General features: G+C 40.7%; 2 protein-coding genes across 6 annotated transcripts in view; one reads left to right on the forward strand and one right to left on the reverse strand.

Annotated features, from left to right (window-relative positions):
• trappc13 (trafficking protein particle complex subunit 13) overlaps positions 1 to 329 on the reverse strand; it is an 80532-nt gene extending 80203 nt beyond the window's left edge. The window contains exon 1 of one of the 4 annotated variants that reach the window (XM_059989318.1): positions 197 to 329. The gene's annotated coding sequence lies outside the window, so the exon portion shown is untranslated. The remainder of the gene's footprint in view (positions 1 to 196) is intronic. The other 3 variants (XM_059989315.1, XM_059989317.1, XM_059989314.1) reach the window with 3 other exon arrangements.
• A 251-nt stretch (positions 330 to 580) lies between these two features.
• trim23 (tripartite motif containing 23) overlaps positions 581 to 25941 on the forward strand; it is a 29930-nt gene continuing 4569 nt past the window's right edge. For both annotated transcript variants that reach the window (XM_059989321.1, XM_059989322.1), the window contains exons 1-7: positions 581 to 694; positions 10073 to 10235; positions 11453 to 11574; positions 12398 to 12676; positions 14647 to 14829; positions 15895 to 16110; positions 22322 to 22456. In XM_059989321.1, the coding sequence (XP_059845304.1) occupies positions 614 to 694; positions 10073 to 10235; positions 11453 to 11574; positions 12398 to 12676; positions 14647 to 14829; positions 15895 to 16110; positions 22322 to 22456 (1179 nt within the window). In that variant the 5' untranslated portion in view covers positions 581 to 613. The remainder of the gene's footprint in view (positions 695 to 10072; positions 10236 to 11452; positions 11575 to 12397; positions 12677 to 14646; positions 14830 to 15894; positions 16111 to 22321; positions 22457 to 25941) is intronic.

Genomic DNA, 25941 nt, shown 5'->3' on the forward strand with positions numbered 1-25941 from the left:
CTCTTCGCCTTCAGATTTCTGAATGCCCTATGAAGCCTTGTCATTCTTTGCATTATTTATGTATTTTTTCTAATTTGAATGTCTTTGCAATGTACTACTGCCGCAAAACAACACATTTCAGATCATATAAGTTAATGATAATAAACCTTATTCTGATTCTTTATCTTTTTTACAAGCTTCCATTACTTGTACATACCTTTAAGCTGTTCTTGCATGTAATTCAAGCTTTTTTATAACATCAGTAATATTAATTGTACATCTTTTCAACACAATTAATGTATAAACATGGTTTTCAACAGATTTTTAATTGAAATGCCAACACAAGGTTGGGTAGACATCTGAGCATGCGCAGTTTTTATTCCGCTTGTGACCCAGAGTGTATTGTGGACAAAACCATTACAGTTAGCGGGTGTCAATATGAGACCATCAGGGTTATCACATATTATTTTTAAGAAGAGTTAACATTAGGACTTGTTCATATGCTGAACATATAATAATATTGTCGTCTGAAATTATTGACTATTGGTAATGGACATATGTCGATGTGGACTTGAGATATTGAATCCTGTCACCCCTTGTAAATAGGAAGGTGCTCGGGTTGGTATCGTCCGTAATGGCGGCGGCGAACCAAACGCTCCCGGGGCCTGAGATCAGTTGCCGGGGCCCACGGACGACAGCCGGCTCTTCGGTGAAGGTGGGAAGCGGTGGCGACGGGCAGATGTGTCTATGCTTGGTGAAGGTTTGGGTGTCTAAGGGCTCGGTAGGGCTGTGTTATCTGGACTGTCGTTGGAGGTGAGGGAAGAGTGGGGGAGTGTCTGGGCCTCTGGTCAGCTGCCCCCAGACACGACCTCTTCACTCCGAAGGAGCAACTACTCTCTTCTCTATTTCCAACTCCATGCACCTCTCGCCCTCCCCTCATCTCGGTGCACCCTCCTCTACCTTTTTGCCCTAGGTTCCCCGCTCCCCAATTCCATTTTTCACCCAGTCCACTTTTATCCCCGAAGTTCAAAGTAAATTTGTTATCAAAATACATTTGTCACTATATACAATCCTGCGATTCACTTTCTTGCAGGCATTCACAGTAAGTACAAGCAACACAATTAGAATCATTAAAAGACCTCACCCAACAGGACGGACAAATTTCACATGTGCAAAAGAGAACAAACTGCGCAAATACAAAAAGAATGAAAATATGAACCGTAATAACAAATAAGCAATAAATATGGAGAACGTAAGAGGAAGCCCTCTTGAAAGTGAATCCATTGGTTGTGGGAACAGTTCCGTGAAGGTTGGAGTGAGTTATCTGATTCAAGAGCCTGACGGTCGAGGGGTAATAACTGCTCCTGAACCTGTGAATCCTGAGTCTACTTCTTCCTGATGGCAGCAGTGAGAAGAGACCACGGCCTGGACGGTGGGTATCCTTGATGATGGATGCTGCTTTCCTGCAACAGTGTTCTGTGTCAATGTGCTCAGTGGTGGGGAGGGATTTACCCGTGATCAACTGGGACATGTCCACTACTTTTTATAGGACTCTCCTGTTGTAGGGCATTGGTGTTTTCACACTGGGCTGTAATGCAACCAGTCAATATGCTACTCTCCACCAGACATCTATAGAAGTTTTACAGTGTTTCAGATGACATGTAAAATCTTCACACACTTTTAAGAAAGCAGAGGTGATGTCATGCTTTCTTCATAATGGAATTTGTGTGCTGGATCTTGAACAGATCTGCTGAAATGACATCACTGGAATTTAAAGTTGCTGACCTTCTTCACCTCTGATCCCCCAGTGAAGACTGGCTCATGGACCTCAGTCTTCCTTCTCTTGAAGTCAATACTCAGCTCCATGGTCCTGCTGAAGCTGAGTGAGAGGTTTTTGTTGTGGCACCACTCAGCTAGATTTTTGGTCTGTCTTCTATATTCTGATTTGTCACCACCTTTGATTTGGCCAATGACAATGATATTGTCAGCAAACTTGTATATGACATTGGAGTTGTACATAACTTCACAGTCATAGGTGTAAAGTGAGTAGAGCAGGGGGCTATGCACACAGTCTTGTGGTGCACCTGTGCTGATGGAGATTGTGGAGAAGATGTTGCCAAACTGAACTGACTGAGGTCTGCAAGTTAGGAAATTGAAGATCCAGTTGCCCAAGAAGGTGTTATGGCCAAAGTCTTGAAGCTTATTGCTTAGTTTCAAAGACATGACAGTATTGAATCCTGAGTTTTAGCCAATGACGAGCATCCTTTTGTATACATCTATATGTCCAAGTGTTCCAAGGTTGAGGGAAGAGCCAATGAGATGGCATCTGCTGTTAACCTGTTTTGACAGTGGACAGATTAAAGCAATCCAAGTCGTTTCTCAAGCAGGAATTGATGTTTCATCACCAACCTCTCAAAGCACTTCATCACAGTACTCTCTTTGCTTCCCATTTCCAAACACCAACCTCTCCTTCCCCACATTTCCCCCCCCCCCCAAAGCCCTGGAAGGGTCCTTCGTCTGGCATCCTGCCAAGGTTACCTTTGTGCCTTCCCTGTCTATCTCGTCATCTCTCAAAAATCTTGTTATCCCATGTCGCCTTTAGGACTGAGATGGGTGGTGAGTGTTTTACCATAAGGTAGTGAATCCTTGGAATTTTCTAAAGAGGTTGAGATAATTAATTGATGAGCATATTAGAATTAGTTTAATATTGTCACAAGGTACAGTGAAAAGCTTTTCTTGTACACTGTTGATACATAACAATTCATTACATTGAGCTAATACAAGGTACAATAATAACAGAATGCAGAATAAAGTGCAACAGTTAAAGAGAAAGTACAATGCAGTGTGAAAGTGTGAAAATATAATGAGGTAGATTGTGAGATCAGGACTCCATCTTGTCGTACTAAGGAACCGTTCAAGAGTATTACAACACCAGAGTAGAAGTTGTTCTTGAGTATGATGCTATGTGCTTTCAGGTTTTTGTATTTTTTACCCATTGGGAGTGGAGAGAAGAGAGAATGTCTGGGGAAGGATATCAAAGGACCAAGAGTAAGTGCAAGAAAGTGGTTTTTTAGTGAAGGGCTAAATAGTTCATTCTTTCTAATGTTTTTAACTTTGCCTGAGTAAAACATGCCAATGTATTTGTCTAGATCGGGTCGGCAACCCACGGCTCCGGAGCCGCATGCGACTTTTTCATCTGTGCTGCGGCTCCCTGTGGTTTGTTAGTTTTTGAAATGTAATTCGAAATTTGAAGATTATGGTGATCTTGTACAATCTAAAAACGTTGTGGAGACCCCATTTCCTGGCACATCTGAACCGGCTCACAATTAGCCACCGTTCCGGCTAAGGGAGATAGCCTACGGGGGTTTGTGAGTACGTGTCTTTTGGAGCATCCGCGCCCACGGGGACGGGTTGAGGGAGGCTTTAAAGCAAGACTGTTTAGTTCGAGTAAAGTTACCTTTGACTGCAGTGTCTTTATTTTAGTGCTGCGTGTAGCACACCGCTACAACGTGTTTTTTATCGCTATTAATATACATCACCACTGCCAATGCCTGACACCCGCCAGTGAGCGCTTTCTTTTAATTCTTCGATCCAAGGTAGGCTAACTATGGAGTAACCTTCAACCCAACGTCTTTTTTTCGGAGTTCAAAATGTTTTTGTTGCATGCAGAAATGTAATTTCGTTTTCTCTGCAGGAGTTCATCACTTTCATAAATGCAACACATTATAGTTTGTTTATACATAGCATAAAGGCAAAAAAAAACGTTGTATGCAGTGTTATTTCATTTTAAATGTCAAACACTGTGGCTCCCAGTGTTTTCTTTTCTGTGGGAAATGGGTCCATATTGGCTCTTTCAGTGGTAAACGTTGCCGACCCCTGGTCTAGATGGTTGATTTATCCATTTAGAATTTAATTAACTTATCTACCATTGTGTTTAAAAGCTTTGGCTTTTGTTTTAAAATAGTGCACTTACTCTACGTATACAATAGATTCTTGTTAATTGGGCCACAGCGGGACAAGTATATTTTGGCTCAGTTAAGTGGCTGTCCCACTTAGCGAAAGTTTCATGGAAATAGTTAAAAAGATATAAAGAAGATAAACTACTATTTAACTGAGTTGCGCATTATGTACTTAAGTGAAATGCAGAACAAATTAGAACACTATCATTACTATAAACCTGTCTATTAGGCCCGAATAGTTATCGATGGAGTCTATTGCTTGACTGTAAATGAACAAAATCAGTGCAGGCAGCTAGGGTAATGTCAAATGTTTTCGTTGCAGCTCGGCAAAGATCTGACATTTTTAAAAGTCAAAATAAAAAACAAAATGATCTTTAATTTGCTGCTTTTTGAATTGGCATCTGTCAACCCAAATAGACAGCTTAACAAAAGAATAAGCAGCTGATGCTATTTAAAACTGTTCGCTCTAAGCACAGTGTAATGTGTAATGGCCACACAAGTGCACGCGACTGACGCTAGTTAGAAGCTGTTCAGCAACAGTCTCCTGCACTAATTAAGTGTTCCAAATAAACAAAGGGAATCCCAGCTATTTTCTCGATCAGTTCTTTGTTCTTTAAGAGTTGTCCAAAATAAGAGGCTTCCCCCAATTAACTGATGGCATAAGTAACTGGAATCCACATTATATTTCAATCCTATTCAAAATTAAAATTTAAAAAGTGAGCAGATAGGGTTGAAGATCAGACCAGATCATCAGTCATTTTTAAGTGGCCTTTCACAATCAAGACTAATATTGATTGAAAACAAATGTATATTGATCAGAATCCGATTTATCTTCATTGGCAGATGTTGTGAAATTCGTTGTTGCAACTGTAAAAAGGATGTAAAAATTAGTTTGTCTTTTGCACAATGTATTTTTGTAACACTGTAGGATTCATGGACTGTTCAGAAATCTTGTGGCAGAGGAAAAGAAGCTGTTTTTAAAATCTTGAGTGTGGGTCTCCAGAGTCTCCTGTACCAATTCCCTGAGGGCAATCACATGAAGAGGGTATTTCTCTAATGCTGAGGGCCTTTAATGATGTGTTGCCTTCTTGAGGCACTGCTTCTTGAAGATATTCTCTGTTTTGGGACAATAGTACCCGCGATCAAATTGCCTGCGTCTATAACCCTCTACAACTTCTTGTGATCCCGTGCTTTGGACGCACCATGCCAGGTTGTAACGCAACCAGTCAGAATGCTCTCCACCATACATTTGTGAATGTTGCTTTGGATTTTCAGCATCTGCAGAATTTCTTGTGTTTACAACATCCTGCTAAGTACACCTTCAGGGCTTGATGCCTTGGGAGAGTTCACTCTCTTGAAGGGTGCTCTGACATCAGCCTCCGGGACAGATCACAAGGTTGTCAAAACTGGGGATTCATTCAGGCGAGGTGTTGTTTTTCCTTTCAGTGTGCATAAAGGTACTGAGCTCATTGGGGAGTGAAGCGTCTCTGCCACTTAGGTTCTTATAGGAAGTAATGGCATGCCAATGCTGTCACAGCTGTCATGCATCCAAAATGTTTGTCTAACTTCACATGGAATTGCCTCTTCACTCTCATAATGGCCTTTTGTGGGTTATAATTGGACCACACACTGTTCCTAACTGTAACCCATTTAACATGCTGCTCAAGTGAAGAAAAGGGACCTTTTGGACCATCCAACAAACCTACGTTGATATCCCTACCCCGCCCCTACCCCCATCCTTATCTATTATTTCAGTCTGGTTCTCTTTCTCATTTTTCCCCCCTCACTATAATCCCCCCAGCCCTACCTTTCTTTCTCTTTTATTTCCCATAATTCTCCACCTTCCCCCAGCCCATTTCCCTCCAACCTATCACTTCCTAGCTCTCTACTTTATCCCTCCCCCCTCTTCTTATCCCCCCCCTTGACCATCCCACGTTACTTCACTCCTGATGAAGGGTTTCACTACCTCCTCCCATAGATGCTGTCTGGCCTGCTGAGTTCTGCCAGCATTTTGTGTTTATATTTATTTTCAGCATCTGCAGATTCACTTGTGTTGCTTTTGGACCATCCTACTCTTTTGATCTCCATGTGGTAGGGAAGGTATAGCAACATCCAAGTTTGGGCCATGCAGTTAAAATTGAGGTTGGATCCTAATAGCATAATTAAGATCAGACATGCACGTATAAAGAAGGACACCTCTCGCTTTCCTCAGCCCACTCTCCTGGGTCAATTGATTCCTGTAGTGGATAGGGTGGTAAAGAAGGCATATGGCATGCATTGATCAGACCACTGAATAAGAGTAAGGAAGTTGGGTTGCAGCTGTACAAGACGTTGAGTAGGCCCCAGATGGAATATTGTGTGCCATTCTGGTGGCTACATCCCTGGAAGAACATGAGGCTTTGGAAAGGATGCACAAGAGGTTTATTTGGGTGCTGCCTGGATTTGAAGGTGTAAGCCATCAGGAGAGGATGGGCAAAGCTGGGTTGTTTTCTCTGTAGTGTCAGCTGGAGAGGAGACCTGATAGAAGATAATTAAATTATGAAAGGCATAAATAGGGTAGACAGATTATTTTTCCCCGGATAAAAATGTCAAATACATGAGGACATGTATTATAAGATGAGAGGAGGAAGCTTTAAAGGAAATGTGTGGGGCAAGCTTATTGCACAGAGATTCTTGGGTGCCTGGGTAAACTGTCAGTGGTACTAGTGGCATTTAAGAGCTTTTAGAAAGGCCAGTGAATATGCAGGGAATGTAAAGGTAGAGATATTTGTATGCAGAAGAGATAGTTTAATTTGGTATTGTGTTTAGCACAGACATTATGGGTTGACAGACATAGTCTTACATCATATTGTTCCGTTCTCCACTAGTAGGGTTCCGAATCGCTAGTCATGAACGCCACAGATCTTGCTCCCGGCAGAATCTTCTTGTTCATTCATGGTTTCTATTTTGGGATGCTGGTGAGGTAGCAATGGAGAAAGAAATGGCAGATGAACTTAGTGAGTACTTTACAACAGTCTTCACCGTGGAAGACACAAGCAGTGTGCCAAAGGTCCGTGAGTGTCAGGGAAGAGGAGTGAGTGCTGTTGCAATGGCAAAGGAAAAGGTGCTAGGCAAACTCGAAGTTCCTAAGGTAGATAAGTCACCTGGACTAGACAGACTACATCCCAGAGGCCTGAGAGAGGTTGTTGAAGAGATAACAGATGCACTGGTCGTGATTTTTCAAGAATATGGTAGGGTCTTTTAAGAGACTCCTGGATAGGTACAGGGAGCTTAGAAAAATAGAGGGCTATGGTAACCCTAGGTAATTTATAAGGTAAGGGCATGTTTGGCATAGCTTTGTGGGTTGAAGGGCCTGTATTGTGCTGTAGGTTTTCTATGTTTCTAAACATCTGATCTTGTGTGGTCTTGGAGGACTGACAGATTGCAAATGTCACTCCACTCTTCAGGAAGGAAGGAAGGCAAAAGAAAGGAACTTATAGGCCAGTTAGCCTAACCTCAGTGGTTGGGAAAGTGTTGGAGTCTATTATTACGGATTAGGTTTTGAGGTACTTGGAGACTAATAACAAAATAAGTCAAAGTTAGCGTGGTTTCTGTAAAGGGAAATCTTGCTTGACAAATCTGTTTTAGAGTTCTTCGAGGAAGTAACAAGCAAGTTGGACAAAGGAGAGGCAGTGGATGCTATTTACTTGGATTTTCAGAAGGCATTTGATAAAGTGCCATGCATGAGGCTGCTTAACAAGATAAAATCCTATGATGTTACAGGAAGGATGCTGACAACGATAGAGGAATGGCTGACAGACGGAAGGCAGTGAGGGGGAATAAAGGTGGCCTTTTCTGGTTGGTTGCCAGTAACTAGTGGTGTTCCTTGGGTCAGTATTGGGACTGCTGCTTTTCGCATTGTTTGTTAATGATTTGGATAATGGAATTGATGGCTTTGTGGCAAAGTTTGTGGACGTTATGAAGATAGGTGGAGGGGTAGGTAGTGCCGATTAAGCAATGTGTTTGCAGCAGGACTTAGACATATTGGAGGAATGGGTGAAAAAAGTGACGGAATATAGACAAAAAAGGCACATACGTTCGGATGCTGTTCATAGACTTTAGTTCAGCATTCAACACAATCATCTCTTAGAAACTGATTGGAAAGCTGAGCCTACTGGGCCTGAACACCTCCCTCTGCAACTGGATCCTAGACTTCCTGACTGGGAGATCTCAGTCCGGATCGGAAGCAACATCTCCATCACCATCACACTGAGCATGGGGGCTCCCCAGGGTTGCGTGCTCAGTCCACTGCTGTTCACTCTGCTGACCCATGACTGTGCTGCAACACACAGCTCAAACTATCAAGTTTGCTGATGACACCACCATAGTGGGTCTCATCAGCAAGAATGACAAGTCAGCTTACAGAGGAGGTGCAGTGGCTAACGGACTGGTGCAGAGCCAACAACCTGTCTCTTAATGTGAACAAAACAAAAGAGATAGTGGTTGACTTTAGGAGGGCATGGAGCGACCACTCCCCACTGAACATCAACGGCTCCTTGGTAGAGATCGTAAAGAGCACCAAATTTCTTGGTGTTCACCTGATGGAGAATCTCACCTGGTCCCTCAACACCAGCTCCATAGCAAAGAAAGCCCAGCAGCGTCTCTACTTTTTGCGAAGGCTGAGGAAAGTCCATCTCCCACCCCCCCCATCCTCATCACATTCTACAGGGGTTGTATTGAGAGCATCCTGAGCAACTGCATCACTGCCTGGTTCAGAAATTGTATCATCTCGGATTGCAGTGGATAGTGAGGTCAGTTGAGTAGATCATCGGGGTCTCTCTTCCCGCCATCACGGACATTTACACTACACGCTGCATCCACAAAGGAAACAGCGTTATGAAGGACCCCACGCACCTCTCATACAATCCCTTCTCCCTCCTGCCGTCTGGGAAAAGGCTCCGAAGCATTCGGGCTGTTACGACCAGACTATATAACAGTTTCTTCCCCCAAGCTATCAGACTCCTCAATACCCGAAGCCTGGACTGACACCTTGCCCTACTGTCTTGTTTATTATTTATTGTAATGCCTGCACTGTTTTTGTGCACTTTATGCAGTCCAGTGTAGGTCTGTAGTCTAGCTTTCTCTGTGTTTTTTTTATTACGTAGTTCCATCTAGTCTTTTGTACTGTGTCATGTAAACCATGGTCCTGAAAAACGTCGTCTCATTTTTACTATGTACTGTACCAGCAGTTATGGTCGAAATGACAATAAAAGTTGACTTGACTTGACTTGATATAGTGTTGGGAAATATAAAAGCAAGGAGATAATGCTGAGGGCTTATAAGGCACTAGTTAGGCTGCACTTGGAGTATTTGGGCCCCAAATCTCAGAAAGGATGTGTTGTCATTGGAGAAGATCTAAAGGAGGTTCACGGGGATGTTTCTGGGAATGAAGGAATTAACATATGAGGAGCGTTTGGTAGCTTTGGCCCTGTAATCACTGGGACTTAGAAGAATGCGTGGGGATCTCATTGAAACCTGCCAAATGTTGAAAGGACTAAATAGGGTGGATGTGGAGAGGATGTTTCCTATGGTGGGGGGGGTATCCAAAATTAGAGGGCACAGCCTCAAAATTGAGGGGTAACCTTTTGGAACAGAGGTGAGGAGGATTTTTCTTTTAGCCACAGAGTGGTGAATCTGCAATGCTCTGTCACAGAATCCGTTGGAGGCCAAGTCTGTGGGTATATTTAAGATGGAAGTTGATAGTTTCTTGATCTGTCAGGGCATCAAAGGATATGGTGTGTAGACAGGTGTATGAGGTTAGTTGGGTTCTGGGATCAGCCATGATAGAATGATGGCGCAGACTCAATGAGTTGAATGGCCTAATTTTTCTCCTATATCATATGTACACCTGACTTGATGAAGTTGGTGATTGCTGTGGCAAAATCATTCAGATCCAAAGATGAATCTCTGAATATGGTCCATTCCATGAATTCAAAGCAATCAACTTCATTGCTTTTCCCCTGTAAATGGTGTGATGCTTTCTTTCCCTCAAACCCCCAAATCCGCTGCTGTGTATCAGGAATGAAATGTGTACAATCTTTATATTGTTTAACACTGTCCTATGTTGCATAACCTCTGAATCTCTTAATTTTTAGGTTTTAGAATGTGGTGTTTGTGAAGATGTTTTCAGTCTGCAAGGTGACAAAGTACCTCGCTTGCTCCTTTGTGGTCATACGGTCTGCCATGATTGTCTCACCCGCCTTCCACTTCAGGGGAGAGCAGTACGTTGTCCATTTGACCGACAGGTGACTGAACTAGGTTAGTCCAGGAATTTATGGTTCTAATGATTTAAATGTTTTAAATTTCTTAATCTGTACTGCAGTTTGCATTACTTCTATTGCATTTTAAAATAGGGTCAATTTTATGTATTTCATTTACAAATTAGTACTTTTAATTTGCATTTTATTTCCCTATTATAATGTTAATTGCCATATTACCTTAATTACTGTAGTTTAATCTGTGTTTTATAAGGCTGTCATTGGATCATCATTTTACACCCGCGCAACAAAGAAGTTTGGCGTAATGAATATTGGCAAGAAAAAAAAATGCGCTTTCTGTAACACACTTGAAAAATATATTTTGCCTAGTAAGTGGCAGTTATTTGATGGGAGAAGAAGGTTGCATATTAATTTCTACTTTCATAACATTATTTTGAGTGCACTTTACATACCTGCTTCCTCCTCCCCACTATGCTAGATCCTCAACCAACATTATAACATAAATCAACTATTCAGGTCATCTGGGTTTGCACAAGTTGGTTGTTACGTTTTCTACTTTATATAGGTGATTTACAATGAATACACCTGACTGTTAAATCAATTTCTGAACATTCTGAGGTTCCATTGTGTGTCACAAAAACATCAGTTAACCACGGAAGCTTGAAGTAAATTTTGTGATTAAATTTTGTTGAGTTTGTATGGACAAGCTGAAAATTTTATTAAACCAAATAAAGTATAGAACTTTGTAAGGACCAGTTATGGAGTCTTACAACAATGGAGAGCAACCCCTTAGATTTCCAAATCCACACCAACTATTAAGCACCAATTTTATGATAGTCTTTATTCTTTCTAAATCTCCCTCCTCCCACTGGATTACACTAGTTGCATACTGGCAATTACACTAGCCAGTATGGGAGATGACCAAAGCAGCTAGAGAAAACCCACACAGTCACAGGAGGACATGAAAACTCTACACAGATAGCACTGGAAGTAGTTTGAACCTTGGTTGCTAGACCTGTGAGGTAGCAGTGTTGCTAGGTGTGCCAAGCCTTATCTACCTGCCTCGGTCTTGGATCTATTACATTGAATATTATTGTGCATACACAAAATTCTGAATGTAGGAAAGATTAGGCCTAATCAAAAATTTTTGAATGAGTTAAGAAATATTTTATTCCTAAATATTGTATTTGATTGGAAAATTGAAGAACTCAATAACTTGGTGAATTCCAAAAACACCACTTAATTATGAATTAACAGGTGATTCAGGCATCTGGGGTCTAAAGAAAAACTTTGCTTTACTGGAACTCCTAGAACGGTTACAGAATGGCACTGTCAATCCCCATGGAGCTTCTGATGAGGTTCTGACTGTGTCAGGAGAGGTATGTAGCTATTAACATAATAACTGTGGATGTGCAGGATGCATGTGATATGTCAGTGGAAGGATTGGTAATCAGGGGCACAAATTTAAGATAACGGTCAAAATACCAAAGGCAAACTAGAAGAGACATGTCCTTCAGAAATAATTACAGCTATTTTGGGAAATTTGCAAAGTGATATATTTAAGCGTGGGTAATTTAACAAAGGAAATATTGTAAATGGAAGGAAAATTCATTTCAGCTTTTGATGGCAAATGATACCAAGTGTAATTATATATTGTCTGTTATTCTTCCGACAGAGGCATCCTGACCTAAATCTTTCAGGCATTTTCTGTTTATGTTTTAGATGTTCAGTATCTGTAATTTTGATTTTCACATATTTGTATATTGCTTATATGAACTTGTTTTACATTTGGGTTTGTGAAGGAGTGTGGATGGAGAGGTGTGGGTGTTGGTGGGTGTTTTAAGGCTTCCTTCTATTATCAGGGCTTGAACAAAACATAAAACTTCAAGTCGATCAGGGCCTCAAGCAAAGAACTTGAAGTATCTATTTTGCTAGGACAGCAAATGTTGGTCATTATAATTAACTATATATAAATATGGTGCATGCCGCAAAATAATTTAAAGTATGTTGCTTCATAATAATGTACACAATGTAGAGTTTATTCTACTTTATAATATTACTGGAATGATTATATGCCTTTAGTGTACCTTTTTTGTTGTATAGTTTGTGCAGTAAACTGGTTTGAATTGGACAGGAAAAAATGTTTGTTACTTGATTATACGCAAGTTAACATTTTACTTTCTATGCTTAAATGTTTTGAAGCATATTATCCGCTGTGATGAAGATGAAAACCACGATGCATCCATGTATTGTACTGTGTGTGCAACTCATCTTTGTGCAGACTGCTCCCAATTAACACACTCTACACGGACGTTGGCCAAACATCGAAGAGTACCTCTGGCTGACAAACCACATGAGAAGACCATGTGCTCTCAACACCAAGTGCATGCAATTGAATTTGTTTGTTTAGAAGAAGGATGTCAATCAAGTCCCTTGATGTGCTGTGTATGCAAGGAATATGCCAAGCATCAAGGACACAAGGTATTTATAGTTTTAATGTGTTGCGTATATATTCTATATTTTTAAACCTTGTCTTGCATCATAATATTTAGAGTGGAAGTAATAAATTAACATATAAGATAGTTTTGTACAGGATGTATGGATTAAACTTGGGAATGTTTAAGCATTGAATCCAGTGTAAGACTAGTGAAATATTGTTTCTTTTCAAGCTTAACATGATTGCTATATTTTAAAAAACCTTGGAAGAGTGATTACTTGATTCTTTCTCCTCTTCAGTAAGATAATATAATGTAATTTGTGTCTAATTTGGGTGACAAAGAGCTCCTGAGGCCTGATACGCTTTTTATCAATGACATTTGATTATTCAACCTTTTACTGCATTATTTTCTCTAATTCAAAATCAATTTTTAAAATTTAGTATTCTACCTAAAAATACAATTGCACTAATTTCCAAGAAATTTTGAGTGGGGGAATGGTCACTACATGGTTAAATGCCATAATATGTACTGTGGGGCCACCTGTGTTATAAATGGACTCTGTTTCTCTACTTCACATCATAAACTTGCTCAATAAAACAACCATGTACCAGCCTCCAGTAGCTAATTTCAAACTTTTACTATTCTCCAAAAAATGTTTTTTTTATCTGCTTCACCTGGGTGTGGCTGTTTTACACAATCGCAAGTACAGATCATCCAAGTTTCTTGTAGAGAGGCATTTTTGATGTTTAAAGGGACCTGGACTTACTTGTGCATAAATAACAGAAAGATGATGTACAGTTTAGGAGGTAATTAGGACGGTAAATGGTGTAGAAGAATAAAGGTGCCTTATTATGTAGGATCTTGCTGAGACCATAATCTGGAAAAAAACAACATACAGTTTTGATTCCCTAACTAAAGAGGGAGACATTGGTAATAAAAGGAATGCATTGAAAATTCACTAGACTGGTTCCAGGAATACTGGGTTTGTCTATGAGGATAAATAATAGGTTTGGCTCTATTTTCTAGTGTTTGGAAGGATAAGAGGTGATCTCATCATTGAGAGTTACAGAATTCAGAATTTAGCAGAGCATATGAAAAATGAGTCAAAAAACAAGAACTTTAGGATTTAAGAGGGTAATGGATCTTTGGAAATCTGTTTTGGGAGCACCGTGGAGACTGGAATTGGTTGCACTGAAAACTGAAATTGAATTTTGAATGGTGGAATAACCAAGATATCTGAATAATGCAGATGAATGGAGTTGATGTACAAGGTCAGCTATGATGCTGAATAGCAGAGCCAGCTTGAAGGGCCAAATGGTCTGCTTCTATTGTTATTTTTGAAGTTCGTATGGCTTTCACCTCAGATATACGTTGTTATGGTTGCTTTCTTTCCAGACTTGAGTTTCATCACAAATCAGTTGCCATTTCCCTACTAATCACTCCTGCTACTTCAATTTGTATGGAAGCAGAATATGTGTGCAATTGACTTGATAAGCAGCTGATCTTGTTCTGGAAATGATCTTGGAAATTGATGACTAATTAGTTAAATTTGATAATTTAACGTGTTAGCAGCATTTGTAACTGAAAATCTTATCCCTAATCTTTAAATTAGTTCCTATATATGATCATTTATTCAAATTTTTTTTCTTGGAAACAAATGTCACTGATGATGTAAATATATAAAGTAACTGTCATTTGTTAGAAACTGAGCCAGTTGAATCTTTGCCGCTGGTAATGCTGAGATACTATTCTAAAAGTTGTTCAGGAACCTTGGGCATATTCTGACTAAACTATGACATACAGTAACTGTAGTAATCTTGAAAAATTAATCCACTTCTTGCTGCTAAGAAATGGGTTTAAACTGAATAATCTAGAAAAATACTATTTGGCTTTGTGCAATTGAAAAATGATTTATTGGTAGGAGTTTGTATTAAGAACTCTAAGTAGAAGTGAAGAACATTGCTTAGTGATACTGTCTTTGTAATCCATGTTTTATTTTTTTCTAAATCACAGAATATACTCTTAGAAACAGAAGCAGATCAAATCCGTGCATCCATTTTGGATATGGCACACTGCATTCGCAGTTTTACAGAGGAAATCTCTGACTATTCCAGAAAACTAGGTGAGATTATTCAGAAAGTTGAAGGAGGAGAACAAATAGTAGAGAACAGAATTGGAATGGCTCACACTGAACATGTAAGTCTAATGCATCTCTTAAGGGATTTAGTGTTTTGTCTATTATTTAAATATGATGGATTTCTTTATAGATTTACCAGAGCACTATTTCCATAAATATTTTCCATTGCTTAATTTTAGTGTGATTAAATATTGTCATATTCAACTTCAAGTTTATTGTCATTTAGTCATATACATGTTACATGGGGGGATAAACAACGTTCTTCCAGACCAAGATACACTGCACAGTATGTAACTCACACACAACACAAAGTAATATTACCACAAATAATAATAAAAAGTTATACTGTGGCGACCCACTTTCTGCGCAGGCGAACCGGCTCACAAGTAGCCAGCGCGCGGGGGGAGACTTTGGTAATGCATATCCGACGTCATTTCTGCCTGGAGAGGGCGGGCGCTAGGGATTTAAATGCCAGCACTGCGAAGTTTGAATAAACTAGTCTTGAAACGACTTACCGACTGCATGTCGTTATTTGAGCGCTGTTGTGTAGCACATCGCTACAGTACCTTTGTTTATTGACAACTCATCAGGTTAATTGTGAAAGGTTGGCAATTGCTTCATCGACTCGTCTAATAATCTGATAAGTGATCCTATTTGTTTGCCTGCTTGCATATCATACTTCCATTATTAGTAAAGATAGGATTTAGTTAACTGTCTTAACATTACCAGAATGAATAAGCACAATTTAAGGATTTAAGTGAAAGTGATAGATTTTTAAATGTTGATTTGCTCTGTTGCTTAATAATGGTAGAATACTTCGTTAATTTCCCAGGTTTTGCAAGGGCCTCTGGAGTGGTTAATAAAATTACATTGGGAAATAATGCAAAAAAAAAGGAGATAATGGGGAAAAGAGAATAATATAAAAATTGCTTCTCTTTTAAATCACAGAAATACAAGACTAGAGTGAAGTTTGCTTGCTGCCTCTAAAATTTATATTTGTCAATTGACAGTTAATGACACCAATGATACCTGTAATAATGAGCATATCCCACAGTTGATTCTGCAATGTTTCTGTAATGAATAAGGGCCTCAATAATAGTGTAACCCTGTTTGCCCTTTTGTAGGTTCCAGGTACTGCTGAGAATGCACGATCCTGTGTTAGTGCATACTTTGCAGAATTGCATGAAACACTGTGTCGACAGGAGGAAATGGCATTAAGTGTAGTTGATGCACATGTGCGAGAGAAGTTGATATGGCTAAGACGACAGCAAGAGGACATGACAATTTTGCTATCTCAGGTTTCAACAGCTTGTCTCCACTGTGAAAAAACATTACAGCAGGTAGGTGGTAAAACTATGAAGCACATTTTGTGTTACTCAGAACACAATAACAAATTTAACCGAAGACTTCCATTTGCTGAAGTATTGTAGTCTTGGAGGAAGGTTGGCTCACTTTTTTAACAAATGGATTACAAGTTGAAATTTTTTCCTGAATAGTCTTTATGAAGGACTAGCAGATAGGTAGAATAGTATAGGCCTTTTGACCCATGATCTTGTGTCAGCCATTTAACCTACTCCAAGATTAATCCAATGCTTCCCCCCACATAGCCCTCCATTTTTCTTTCATCCACGTGCTTATCTAAACGTCATGTATCTTCCTAATGTATCCACCTCCACATTATGGTAATGCATACCATACATTTATTACTGTTTCTTTTAATTCTACCTCTGACCTTTCCCCCTCATATACTTTTCTCCAGTCACCTTGAAATTATGCCCTTTTGTATTAGCCGTTTCTGCCCTCAAGGAAAAGGCGCTGGCTGTCCACTCCATCTGTGCCTTGTCCATTTTTATATACCTTTATCAAGGCACCTCTCATCCTTCTTCACTCCAAAGAGCCCCAGCTTGCTAAGCATACTCTCTAATCTAGGCAGCATCCTGATCAACCTACTCTGCACCCTCTTTAAGGCTTCCATATCTTTCTGGAGGCAACTAGAATTGAACACAATATTCCAAGTGTGGTCTAATTAGTTTTATAGAGCTACAACATTACCACACAGTGTTTGAACTCAACTAATGAAGGTCAATACAACATATACAACATACAACCCTATCCTGATATTCACTTTTCTTTTACCGCTCCTTGCATTTACTGCTTCCGAGAAAATTGTGGATTTGATTGTGGATTACATAGGAAAATAATAAATATTAGGGGCATTGATCCCATAGCCCATTAATTCTGCTCTGTCTTTCTGAGCTGACCTAATCTTTGACTCATTTCGCCCTTTCCTATCTATGCCTCCCTCCCTCCCTGATTCTTCTGTTCTCTAACAATCTTGAATATACTTAGAATTGCAGTCAACAGGATGAGTTGCAATGTAAAAGGTGGACAAGTTCGAGAAGGGTGAATACTGGACTGAAGGTGTTAGATTTTAATGCACAAAGTATACGGAATAAGATGAACTTGTAGCACAGTTGTAGATTGGCACGTACGATGATGTAGGCATCACTGAATCTTGGTTGAAAGAAGATTATAGCTGGGAGCTTAATGTCTAAAGATACACACTGTATCGAAAGGACAGGTAGGCAGGCAGAGTGGGTGGTGTTGCTCTATCTGTAAAAAAGTGAAATCAAATCATTAGAAAGAGGTGACATAGGGTTAGAAGGTGTTGAATTGTTGTGGGCAGAGCTAAGGAACTGCAAGGGTAAAAACATCCAGATGGCAGTTAAATACAGATCCCAAACAGTGTGGTGTACAAATGTGGTGTACAAATTACAATGGGTGATAGAAAAGGCACACCTAAGGGGCAATATTGCAATAGTCATGGGAGATTTCAAAATGCAGGTAGATTGGGTAAATCAGGTTGGTTCTAGATTCCAAGAGTGGGAATTTCTAGAATGCCTACGATTTTTTTTTTAAGAGCAGCTTGTGGTTGAGCCCATGAGGGGATCAGCTGTTCCGGATTTGGTGTTGTGCAATGAACTGGAATTGATTAGAGTTTAAGGGAAAAGAACCCTTGAGGGAAAGTGATTGTAATATGATTGAATTCACCCTGACATTTAAAAAGAAGAAGCTGGCTCATGGACCTCCAGTTTCCTCCTGCTGTAGTCAACAATCAGTTCCTTGGTCTTGTTGACATTGAGTGAGAGGGTGTTGTTGTGGCACTGCTCAGCCAGATTTTCATTCTTTGTCCTTTATGCTGATTTGTCTCCACCTTTGATTTGGACAATGACAATAGTTTTGCTAGCAAACTTAAGTATGGAGTTGGAGTTATGCTTAGCTTCACATCGTAAGTGTGAGGTGAGAAGAGCAGAGTGCTAAGCACAGTCTTGTGCCCCTGTGCTGATGGTAATTGTGAAGGAGGTGTTGCCATGCCAAAACTGACTGGGTCTGCAAGTGAGGAAATCAAGGATCCAGTTGCACAAGGATGTTTTGAGGCCTCGGCTTTGAACCTTATTGATTAGCTTTGAGCAGAAGATGGGATTGAATGCTGAACTGTAGTCACTGAAGAGCATCCTGATGTATGTGTTTTCACTGTCCAGATGTTCCAGCGTTGAGTGAAGTGCCAATGAAATGGCATCTGTTGTTCCCATATTGGTGCAGATCCAAGTTGATTCTCTGGCAGGAGTTGATTATGTTTCATCTCCAACCTCTTAAAGCACTTAATTGCAGTAGATGCAAGTGCTACTGGACAGTAGTCATGGAGGCAGCTTACTAGGTTGTTCTTAGGCACTCTGGTATAATTGAAGCCCACTTGAGACAGGTGGTACATCAGACTGACGATAAGAGGTGAAAGTTTTCAGTGAACACTCTCGCCAGTTGATCAGCACATACCTTTAGTATTCTGCCAAATGCATTCCTTGGGTTCACCTTCCTGAAGAATGCTCTTGCAGTAGCCCCAGAAACTGAAATCACAGAGCTGTTAAGGGTTGTGGAAGTTCATGAAAGTGCCTCCACTTTCCACTGATGGTCAAAATGAGCATAAAAGGCATTGAACCCATTTGGGAGCAAAACCTTGTCACCTTATGTTGCTTAGTTTCACTTTGTCGGAAATGATATAATTCAAGTCCTGCCACGGCTGTTGAGTGTACTTCAATGACTCAAGTTTGGTCCAGAATTGCTGCTTTGCATGTGAGGTTATTTTCCAGAGTTCGTACCTTGACCTCTTGTAGTTTACTTGTCGCCACACCTGAACACCACTTATCTGGCCCTCAGCAGATTGTGGATCTCCTGCTTGGGGAATACTCCAAATGACTTTGTGGGGACATGATCATCTACAACTGTTTTTGTAAAGTACCATGACAACCGTGGCATATTCGTTTAAATCCTCTCGAGTCCCTGAACCCTGCCCAGTCCACTGACCCGAAGCAATCATATAGCTGCTTCTCTGCTTGCTGTGATCACCTCTTTGTTGTCCTTATCTCTGGGTCTTGCTCTTTAGCCTCTGCATGTATACAGGTAGAAAGAGGACAAGCAGATGGTCAGATATCCCATTCTAGTTATGGAACGGTGGGTATTCCTAATCGTAGTTTAGTAGTGGTCGAGATTGTTGGGACACTTCGTGCGGCAGGTGATGTATTGATTACATTGGACAAGGAGCTCTTCAAACAAGCCTGACTGAAATCCCCAAGAATGACTTGAAAGGCATCAGCGTAGGTTGTTTCTTGTTTGCTGATCGAGGCACTCAGTACATATGGTGCTTGCTTAATATTGGCCTCTGGCAGCATGTAAATTGGTAGAATATGGTCAACACTTAATCATTAGATGTTCCAGGTTAGGGGAACAAAATTGAGACAAGACAATTATTGAGCACCACAAAGAGTGTATCATGACACAGAGACCCCCATCTTCTGCTTTTTTCAAGTCAGCAGTATGGTCCATCTGGTGAATCAAGAAGACCTCGGGTCTTACCGACATATTCGATTTGTCCAGAGTGAATGATGTCTCTGTGAAACAGACATTGCAGCAATCCCTCATTTGCTAGCAAGCTGCTAGTTAGAGGAAATTTTACACCTTGACATTTTAGTTTGGCTTGCACTCTTGGTATCCTCCCTCTCTACTGGCCGTGACAATGTACTTTCGTTTGTTTAAAAGTGCTGTACCTGCATTCCTGAGCGTTAAGGCCATGGTGTCCTTCAGAAGATGATAAAATTGCTAGTTTGTTAAGACACTTCAAATGTGCATTACTTAAAGTGAAATTACAGGCTGCAGATTGCAGTGAGAGTAGTTCAGAGGAAGTATATTTAGAAGTTTTGTAAGTTTCCCACAAGGCATTGCCATGCTTCACCAATGCTATCTTGACTGTTTTCGCGCATTGAACTATTTTCCCACATTTGTCAACTGCTTGTTCACTCACTGTACCCATCTACCTGTATGACCCTTTGCTGCTGCTTTGTTTTCTCCTCACTTGTTAACCATCTATTTTGTATCACATGCAGATTTGGCTGTATTATACTTGGCCCCTTCAATTCAAGTCATCAATATAAACTCTAAAGATTTGAAGTCCCAGCACTGATACCTGTATAGCCCACTACTTATTAATTGCCAGATCAGATGTAACTATTTACTCCAAATTTACTTTTCATCAGTTACACTGCTACCCGCACCAATATATTACCTGCACACAACCATGTGCTGTGTGATAATGCTTTGTGACATTGTTTTGAATGCTTTCTGTAAACCAAATTTATTAGATCTACAGCTTCTCCATTATTCACTGTTGCACCCTTAAAGAATTCTAGCAGATTCGTGAAATGTGATTTCCGTTACATCAAGGCCAAGGAAGTCCACCCCTCCTACAAATGACCAGGTGCTGTGCCTCACCGTGGGCGACACGAGAAGAACCCTGTGCAAGGTTAACCCACGGAAGGCTGCTGGACCAGACAACATCCCTGGTAGAGTGCTTAGAGGATGTGCAGACCAGCTAGCAGATGTTCTCACTGACATCTTCAACATCTCCCTGAGCAGCGCCACCATTCCAACGTGTTTCAAGGCCTCCACCATCGTCCCTGTGCCGAAGAAGTCTTCAGTGTCCTGCCTCAATGACTACCGTCCCGTTGCACTCACATCCATCATCATGAAGTGTTTCGAGAGGCTCATCATGAGGCATATCAAGACCCTGCTGCCCCCTTACTGAACCCCCTGCAGTTTGTGTACCGTCCCAACCACTCAACAGATGATGCCATTGCCACCACCCTCCACCTGGCCCTAACCCACCTGGACAAAAAAGACACATACGTTCGGAGGCTGTTCATATTCTTCAGTTCAGCATGCATCTCTCAGAAACTGATTGGAAAGCTGAGCCTACTGGGCCTGAATACATCCCTCTGCAACTGGATCCTAGACTTCCTGACTGGGAGACCTCAGTCAGTCCGGGTCGGGAGCAGCATCTCCAAAACCATCACACAGAGCACGGGGGCCTCACAGGGCTGTGTGCTCAGTCCACTGCTGTTCACTCTGCTGACCCATGACTGTGCTGCAACACACAGCTCGAACCATATTATCAAGTTCGCCAATGACATGACCGTCGTGGGTCTCATCAGCAAGAACGATGAGTCAGCTTACAGAGAGGAGGTGCAGTTGCTAATGGACTGGTGCAGAGCCAACAACCTGTCTCTTAATGTGAAAAAAGCAAAAGAGATGGTTGTTGACTTCAGGAGGGCACAGAGCGACCACTCCCCGCTGAACATCAACGGCTCCTCGGTAGAGATCGTAAAGAGCACCAAATTTCTCACCTGGTCCCTCAACACCAGCTCCATAGCAAAGAAAGCCCAGCAGCGTCTCTACTTTCTGCGAAGTCTGAGGAAAGTCCATCTCCCACCCCCCATCCTCATCACATTCTTCAGGGGTTGTATTGAGAGCATCCTGAGCAGCTGCATCACTGCCTGGTTCGCAAGACCCTGCAGTGGATAGTGAGGTCAGCTGAGAAGATCATCGGGGTCTTCCTTCCCGCCATCATGGACATTTACATTACACGCTGCATCCGCAAAGGAAACAGCATTATGAAGGACCCCATGCACCCGTCATACAATCTCTTCTCCCTCCTGCCGTCTGGGAAAAGGCTCCAAAGCATTCGGGCTGTTACGACCAGACTATATAACAGTTTCTTCCCCCAAGCTATCAGACTCCTCAATACCCGAAGCCTGGACTGACACCTTGCCCTATTGTCCTGTTTATTATTTATTGTAATACTTGCACTGTTTTTGTGCACTTTATGCAGTCCTGTGTAGGTCTGTAGTCGTGTAGCGCTCTCTGCTTTTTTTTTTACATAGTTCAGTCCAGTTTTTGTACTGTGTCATGTAACACCGTGGTCTTGAAAACGTTGTCTCATTTTTTACTATGTACTGTACCAGCAGTTATGGTCGAAATGACAATAAAAGTGACTTGACTTGAGAAATGTTGATTCAGCATCATTGACTTCTGACATTCTACATGTCCTGCAATTACTCCTTAAAATGGATTCCTCCATTTTTACCTTGACAAATGTTGGGCTAACTCCTTCCAACAAAAGTGAACTCAGAATGACTCAATTCCTTTTACTTTCCTGACTAGGATGATTGTCGGGTTGTGATGGCGAAACAGGAGATTACTTGTTTATTGGAAACCTTACAGAAGCAACAGCAACAATTCAGTGAGCTTGCTGACCATGTCCAAGTGGATGCCAGTATCCCTGTAACCTTCACAAAGGTAAAGTATCTGTTCCTCTTCCTTCACTGAGATTTTGTTTACTCTGTGATTCAGTGTTGAGTATCTTCATTTTGCGGTGTAAGCCAAATAAAAGCTAACGATTTCTTTGGCATACTACTTGATGCACTTATTTGTCTTGAGAAGCCAGTTGGAAGAACATTAGTTCAAATTACACCATCTGTAAATAAAACAAAATGAAGTTTGGATAACAATTTTACATAATTTGGATTGGAATGGAAATAATGACATTGATTCACTGACCCTGCCAGTGGATTCTGTGGAAACAGCATTGATGGTACTTCTCCCAGGCCAAGATCCCCAGTACTGAGGTTTTAATTGCTTTCAGCCAGTTTCAATGAACAGTTGATATCATACCTGGCAGTAGCCTTTCAAGACAAATTCTCTAATCCATGCTGTATTCTAGGAGAGATTACCTAGAGGACAAAATAACTGCGTCAAGGATATTTTGGTACTTCCTTGAAAGATTTCTTATCCCTTCACCAATCAAAATAGATTATAACTCCCTGGATGAAGGGAAGTGTGTCCAGCTGAAGCTCCTCTCAGAACACATGTATCAGTTGGAGTGACAGATGGATTCGCTATAGCGCATATAGGATGTGGGAAGTATCATAAGTGAGGGTTTTAGGAGGTGGTCAACCACAGATTCAGCCAGGTGGATGAATGATTGCCAGGAGGAACAGGCAGATATATGAGTCTCTTGTGGCTATTTCCTCAAGTACCCAGGGTCTGAGAAAAGCAAAGTGGAAGAGGCTTTGACAGAGATCTTTGTATTTTCCTTTGCTGTGGCTGAAGTGCCAAAGGATTGTAGAACAGCCAGTGTTGTTTCTTTGTTCAAGAATGACAAAAGGGCAAACTAGGAGGTTATAGACTGATGAGCCTTGCATCGAAGTTTGGGAGATAGGATTTACTTGCATTTGGAAAAGTACGCACTTGTCAGCATAGTTTTGTGCATGGGGAGAGGGGCGGGGAGATCCTATTTCAGATTTTACTTTTGTTAAAGGAGGATGAAATTGATTGAGTGTGGAGCAGTGGTTATTTTGACATGGGCTTCAGTAAAGCATTTGACAAGATCCCTCGTGGTAGGCTGATTCAAAAGATTAAGTCGCATGGGATCATCAGTAAGAAAACTGGATTTAAAAATTGATTTGGTTGTAGAAGACAGGTTTCATGGTAGAGGGGTGTTTTTCTAAATGGAAGTCTATGATCTGTAGTGTTAATTAAGGATATTACAGTGACTTCTGGAATATATATATTTGGATGAAAATGTAATGGTCTGATTGGTAAGGGTAATATAAGTTTATAAAATTGAGGCATAGATAGCTCTACTTTTCCATAGACGCTGCCTGGCCTGCTGAGTTCCTCCAGCATCTTGTGTGTGTGTGTGTGTGTTGCTAGGTCTACCTTTTACCTCAGCGTAGAAATGTCATAATATTAGAGGGCAGAGAGTAAGAGATGGCAGTTGCTGGAATTTGAAAAAATTCATTTTGCCAAGCGGTATCTATTAGAGGCAAAGAGGTTGTCGGGATTTTGGGTTGAAGCCCTTGGATCAGGACCAAGAGTGTAGAGGGAAGAAAGCCAAGTGAGACAGAGGCTGGAAGATGAAAGATAGAACCAGGTTGAGTGGAGTTGGGGTATGGGGTAGAGACTACAATCCAAGGCAGAGGTTTAAGATGAGAAAACAAAAATCTGAAGGAGTTTTTCAAGACCAAGTTGTGCTTTAGAATGGTAGGTTCCTGGAATGCCCTGCAGGGAAGGTGGTAGAAGCAAATATGATAGCGAGACATTTAGACACTTGGGCAGGTGGGGAATAGAGAAATACGAGCCATGTGCAGGCAGATAGATTTAGTTTAATTTGGCGTCATCGTTGCACAGACTTGGTGGAATGAAGGGCCTGTTTCTCTGCTGTAGGTTTCCATGTTCTGTGAATGCCATAGAGAATGTCAGATCTCTGGGCAGCATGTGACTAAATATCATATTTCATATGTTGTCCATTCACCACCTGCCTATAATACTGGCCCTGGCTAACACTTCAGGACCCAAAGAATAGGAATTAACTCAAGTAGTTCACATTTCAGAGGTACTACCAAGGAAAAAGAACTGAAATTATCTTAAATTAGAAGGCACTTAAGAGACACATAGTGGTCAGACAACAGCATTGATTCTCGGAAAAAAAATTAAATGAAAAGAATGTAGAGCAGCTTAGTAGTAGTAAGAAGTGAGTTATAAAGAGATAAAAGTAATTTTGAAAAAGATTTAGCAGTTTTTAAAATTTTTTTTTATCAGAAGTCTCAAATAATTTTAAGAAAGGCTGAGTGACTTGATACAACCGTATTAAAATCTTAGTTGTGCTTGTCATGCAAAGATTCTGTTCACTAAGTGGCAACGTTTTTGCCATTTGCCATATCATGCCAAATAACCTAATTTTCACCTGACTTGCTTGGTATAATTTCCAGCTTTCAAGTTCTGTGATTATAACTTTGTCCCATGTCCAGAATGGAAGGTTAGAACTTAATTTCCATAGATTTGAGAATGTTTACCACAGATAGGAATGTAGCAAATGTTACTCCACAAGTTAAGAAAGGAAGAAGAGAGAAAATGGTGAACCACTGACTAGTTAGCTTACCATCAGTATTAGAGACAATATTAGAATATTAAGGAAGTTGTTACAGAGCATTTTTAATTCTGCTAAATCCTGTAATTTTCATTTATGAAAGAAAAATCATGTTTGATAAATCTTTTGAAATTTAGTTGTATCTATCTGGCTGAATGAATAAATGGGAACCAGTACGTGTATGCTTAAGACTCTTAGAAGGCCTTTGAATAGGTGCTGCACAAAAGATCACTGATCATTTGGAGATGTATATTGGCATGGATTGATGTTTGGTTAATGGACAGAAACATGGGATAAGTGGGTCATTTTCAAGTGATCAGCTGCTGCAGGAATCCATGCTGGGACTTAATATATGTCAGTAATCTGGATGAGGGAAACAGTGTATCCCTCTTTAATATAAAGCTAGGTGGCAGTCTATGCTGTGGAGAGGATGCAAAGAGGCTTCAGAGGGGTGTAGACAGACTAAGTGAATGGGATGACAAATGTAAGAGAAAAATGAGTACATCCACTTTGGTAGAAAAAAATAAAGGTGGATGCTTTTAAGTAACAAGAGATTAAAAGGTGTTGGTACTCAGAGGGATCTTGTTACTCTTGGAGAATGAATCCTAAAAAAATGTATTATATTGATCTTTATTGCTTGCCTATCGGCCATTTGGAATTTCCTTTATCATGCTGCTGTAGGTGGAAACTGAGGGTAACTGACATTCTTCAGGATTGAGCAGGAGTATTGACATTGCCAGAGGTCTGTCACATGTGAATTCAATAAAGTTCTGGGGAAAATCACTTTTATTTGAGAATGTGCTATATACAGTTATGGGTTGTTCTTTTCTTTGGAGTTGCGCAAAATAACAGT

This window comes from Hypanus sabinus, chromosome 14 (assembly GCF_030144855.1).
Source record: "Hypanus sabinus isolate sHypSab1 chromosome 14, sHypSab1.hap1, whole genome shotgun sequence".
Lineage (NCBI taxonomy): Eukaryota > Metazoa > Chordata > Chondrichthyes > Myliobatiformes > Dasyatidae > Hypanus > Hypanus sabinus.